General features: G+C 43.3%; 1 protein-coding gene across 1 annotated transcript in view; it reads right to left on the minus strand.

The window, feature by feature from the left end:
• Positions 1–1,112: 1,112 nt before the first annotated feature.
• The window catches only part of LOC108677381 (peptidyl-prolyl cis-trans isomerase), an 8,048-nt gene continuing 3,772 nt past the window's right edge, over positions 1,113–5,388 (minus strand). Inside the window, exons 5-8 of the mRNA XM_018165590.2 lie at positions 3,808–3,829; positions 3,278–3,500; positions 2,398–2,554; positions 1,113–2,129 (exon numbers count right to left, since the gene is read on the minus strand). Of these exons, the coding sequence (XP_018021079.2) occupies positions 2,045–2,129; positions 2,398–2,554; positions 3,278–3,500; positions 3,808–3,829 (487 nt within the window). The 3' untranslated portion in view covers positions 1,113–2,044. The remainder of the gene's footprint in view (positions 2,130–2,397; positions 2,555–3,277; positions 3,501–3,807; positions 3,830–5,388) is intronic.

Genomic DNA, 5,388 nt, shown 5'->3' on the forward strand with positions numbered 1-5,388 from the left:
GGCCGCAGCTTCAAGAGAGCTGTGGAAGCCTCACTCTACACCAAGACAAACTCAAAACTTCCACACAGCCGTATTTATGTTAACTGTTCTTATTTAGAAAGTTAATTAATAGAAAAATCGGAACACCAAACCCCGTCTTACCGTCAATAAAGAACCCGTAAAGTAACTAAATAAGACAAACTTTTTATAAATTCAATACATTTAACACAAAAGTGTTTTTAGCTATAAATCGAGAATTTTTTATGATGTTAGAATGATGTAGATTACATCCAGTTCATGGAGTTTGAAAGTTAATATCAAATGTGAGATTTAAAGAAATTTAGTGTACAGTGTTAGGCTTGGAAACTTATCTATACATGGTTTATATGAAAAACTATGAACGCTTGATGCTCGAAAATTGTCTGGACTTAAATGTTTGTCATGCATTCCACACCTTTAATATTAAACTTTATGTAAGCCGTTGATGGCAACTGGCGTTTGAGTTTAGATGTTATGAAGAGATCATTTCTCGAACGTGAACTCAGTTTTAATTTAAATTTGTGTGGCATCTCTTGTATGGTTATCGGGAAGGATAAACGTTCGGAGAAAATCGTTTGATAGACGAAAGAAAAAACAGAATAAAGGAGGCAAAGCGTACAGGCAAGTCGTTTTGTTTATGGTGAATTGACTGAATATCATTGCAGGCTTTCAAGTAAGAAACACGAATTACGAAGAAGATTCAAAATATGTATCACCATTGACAGATATTAATTTCTTAATATTTTTCATATGGAATCATTTCTCGGTTCCAATCATGACTCCATAATGCCTTTGGCAAGTCCGGAAATTAACATACATAATGAAGAAACCGTTTTAAAGAAATTACAAGTCCGTGCCGGTTCAGAAACGAATTTGTTCAGTTCGATTTGTTATATTTTAACCCGGTTAATTCATCTACTAACATCGCAGTCTCAGTATTTTCGGTGTTCTAAGCGCAATGCAAATACCAGTAAATAAATCAGTCAAGGTTATAAAACATTATTACTGCATTTTGTTGCCTCAGTAAATGCGGTTCACGTTCATGTCTCGCAAACCGAATTCATTAAAATTATAAATAAATAAATAAATATTTTATTCAGCTATGCCTCATAACATGAAAATTCAATGAACATACACTCATGAATGCACTGGCAGCTCCGTGACAGAGATCCGCTTGGAGTGTTTTCCATGAAAGTGATCTTCAAAATTAAATCGAAATAATTAGCATGTATGAACCTGGAACTGAATTTCATTTCACCCAGGATTCACCCAAAACCTTTTACAATGGAAACATGGAATTTGAAAATTATGCTAAAGACGCCACGTTTACGAACAAATTAATTGCCTTTTCTTTGACACCCACTACTGAAATTCAGGATAAATATCAATTAGTCATAAATTTTTTTAAAGCTTCCGTAAACTGGACATCTTTTTGGCCTTCTGGTCACGGAAATATGAAGATTGTACAGTAATTAGAAAATAATTATTGTTCAGATCTGCATGAAATAAATCCAGATGAATCAAAGTTATATTGTGCCACAAAAATAAATACTGGATTAAAATTTTCCGAGGATTTTTGTTCAGCCTTGAGGGACATCGCAGCTTGTGACGTTGGCCTAAGGAATAGTTGTTGCGATAAAAACTAAAATGTCCTCGAATCAGTTCACCTCATATCCAAAATAACGGCACATAGTCCAATAGTCTTCACCAAGCTCATGTCAGATGAACTAGACTATTATTGAGGCTATAATTGATCATTTGCCAAACTGTTGCTTCCTGAGTTTGTCTTACATCTTATACGGTCTTGTCTTCTTGGAAATACTCTGTGTGCCCGCCGCAGGATAGTATTACATTTTATACGGCCTCTTGATCTGGGCAATACTTGGAGATATTGCTGGATATTCTTCAGCAACGCTCATCTCATATTACGCTGTAGAAGTTCTTGCCTTGAACAAACAAATAATCTCAGCGTAGGTTTACCGCTGCATCTTTGGCTGGCAAAAAGAGAAGTAGAAACATAGTCGCGTTACGCTTGTATTCTGCCGCAGTCCACGATGGTGATTTCTTGGGTCGGGTGGTAAGCCTGGTCTCCGTCACCCAGCTGCGTCAGTCTGGACAAACAAGAAATGCTCTGTTATAATATATAAACTACTTTACGGCGTAACTGACCAATTTAGAGAAAATATGATTAATATTTTTAATTACGAATAAGGCCTCACCTGCCAGCAACATAGCTAAAAACCTGTTCATACATCGATAGATATATCACTGTTGATACTGACTTTACCTATCTATGTAGTCTCGGTTCCAAGTGACGTGCCAATTACTTACTCTGGTATATAAATTCCAATGTCATTCCTACCAGGACCCAGAACTCACCTCTCGACGAGGTCCAGGCCCTCGATGACGTAGGCGAAGACGTGCGTGTAGCTGTACTTCTTGACGTGCACGAAGAACTGCGATGCGACCATGAGAGACCCGCGCCCGCTGCTCGACACGCACACCATCTCGACCGCCCCGGCCTTAGCCTCCAGGTCTGCGCGGTGCGGTGAGCATAATTTTAATGATTATTTTATTCAGTTACACCTCAAAAATATACATTCAATGAAGATATCGAACATGGAGGGGGGTTTGTGGTAAAGGGGCGCGGTGAGGATAATTAAATGATTATTTTATTCAGCTACACCTCGTATGATAAAAATTCAATGAAGATATCGAACACGGAGGGGGGTTTTATGGTAAAGGGGAATATTTTATGGAGGAGTTCGTGGGGAAGTGTTAGGTCAAGAGGTTGAGTTAAGGTTGGGTTAGGTTACAAGCAGTGCTGAAGTTAAGGTCGGTTTCGGAGCAGCGAGAAGGAGAAGCTCAAGGTGCCGGGCATGTTGGGTGAGGGTAATATTACGGAGCAGTGCATGGGGGAGGGCGAGGGTAATATTATTGAGCAGTGCATGTAGGAGAGTTGTTATGCATTAGAGGGAGAGAGGCAACTTCCGAAACAATATGAGAGAATTATTGGTTTGTCTACCACGAAGCTAAGCCAGGCGCTACAATTCCAAATAATAATTACATCTTTAGTACATATTTAAGTAGCGAAGCTTGAATCTTAATATACGAGAGAAATTTAGGCATCGATAAATTATAAAATATATGAAAGCAGCGTAACTGAAGTTTGATTAACGGCACCCTTCTTCCATACGCATGGAAATGTTCGTGCCATCCCATGTATAGATGTAGCCACCAAAAAGCGAGCAGATCTCACCAGTTGTCTCGGCCTCTATCATATCCTCTTCCAGCGCTGACTTCCCGCCTTCTCCGTCGTTGGATACGAAGTCGCCGGCTTGAATCCACCAGCCGGGTAGGCACCTGAAGACCTTCGAGCCGCTGTAGCCGTAGCCGCGTTCACCCGTGCACAGCTTGCTGAAGTTGTCGCACAGCCGCGGCGCCTTGTCGGGGCGAAGCTCGATAACGATACGGCCGCGTTGCTGGAGGTGAAGATAGACCAAGTAAGATATGAGATAAGATATTATTTTAGGTGAGATAAGATGTTATTTTAAGTGCCCTTGATGCCCTTAAATTCCCTTTATGGCCCATCAGGATGCTCTCGATGGCCCACCTGGATGCCCTCGATGGCCCACCTGGATGCCCTCAATGGCGCTCCTGGATGCCCTCGATGGCCCACCTGGATGCCCTCAATGGCCCACTTGGATGCCCTCAATGGCCCACCTGAATGCCCTCAATGGCCCGGCTGGATGCCCTCAATGGCCCACCTGGATGCCCTCGATGGCCCACCTGGATGCCCTCGATGGCCCACCTGGATGTCCTCAATAGCCCACCAGGATGCCCTCAATGGCCCACCAGGATGCCCTCAATGGCCCACCTGGATGCCCTCGAAGGCCCACCTGGATGCCCTCGATGGCCCACCTGGATGCCCTCAATGGCCCACCTGGATGCCCTCGATGGCCCACCTGGATGCCCTCGATGGCCCACCTGGATGCTCTCAATGGCCCACCTGGATGCCCTCGAAGGCCCACCTGGATGCCCTCGATGGCCCACCTGGATGCCCTCGATGGCCCACCTGGATGCTCTCAATGGCTCACCTGGATGCCCTCGATGGCCCACCTGGATGCCCTCGATGGCCCACCTGGATGCCCTCAATGGCGCTCCTGGATGCCCTCGATGNAGGAGAGATAAGGAGAGATAAGGAGAGATAAGGAGAGATAAGGAGAGATAAGGAGAGATAAGGAGAGATTAGGAGAGATAAGGAGAGATAAGGAGAGATTAGGAGAGATAAGGGGAGATTAGGAGAGATAAGGAGAGATAAGGAGAGATTAGGAGAGATAAGGAGAGATAAGGAGGGATAAGGAGGGTGAAGAGGGGAGAAGGCTGTGGAGGGAAGGGGCGGTGAGAAGGGGAGGGACTGGGAGGGGAAGGTGAAACGAGTAACCGGTAGTGGGTAGAGGGCAGTGTGGAGGGGGTGGGGAGTAGTGGGGCATGAAGAGGGCCACACAAAAATGCCGCTTTCAAGATATAATCCATATAGGGAATGATTTTACAAATATGTGGACTTTTTAATTCATTTAAGTATATAATGAGCTTTATGTTTTCTTCCTTTGCTAGGAAATTAGCACAAATGTCAGTGAAAAAATATAGAAACATATTAAAACATATAAATATTAAATATTTTCTCTGAAACTATCTGACACGAGAAAATGCAGGGTAACGAGCTTCGTCTTTGTTTAATAATGAACGCCTTGACTGCCCTTACCTCCTCCTTCTTATCACTGGACAGTGCCTTATGCTGCGCCTTAAACTGCGCCTTGTCTCTCACCTCCTCCTTCTTATCACTAGACAGTGCCTTAATTAGGGGAGCGTCTAGGGTAAAATTTTGGATTTCGGCTTTTCCGGTTTTTAGTTTCATCTTAAAGCTGACATTCTGACCTATCCAGCGGTACCAAAACCATCTCTGTACGTTGATTTATGCGTTCACGACAGATCATGAAAGGGAGAGGGGTGGGGTAGTTCTTCAACAAACAGAATGGGATGAAATTCGCTGCGAGCACTTTAAATAGAGTGTCTGCTTGAAGTGCACTTTGGTTACCCGCCTGGCGTCGTATGAGGAGGTGTGCATGCAGTCGCTCCCTCCATCCTTGACTGGAATCAAGCTCCAATAACGTTTAGTTTCGTATCCTTGCTACATTGAGTGCCTATTCCGATGCGCGCGGGACTTTGACGGGCTCTACTGAAAAGTTAACTTATTGTCACTGCAAACCTATCTCCTCCTAGAGTTTTTAAGCTACAACAATGAGACATATACCATTCGATGCGCAACAAAATTATCTAGAACGTAACACGTGTCTCTTATACACATCT

The sequence above is a fragment of the Hyalella azteca genome, unplaced genomic scaffold, assembly GCF_000764305.2.
Source record: "Hyalella azteca isolate HAZT.00-mixed unplaced genomic scaffold, Hazt_2.0.2 contig168, whole genome shotgun sequence".
Classification (NCBI taxonomy): Eukaryota; Metazoa; Arthropoda; class Malacostraca; order Amphipoda; family Hyalellidae; genus Hyalella; species Hyalella azteca.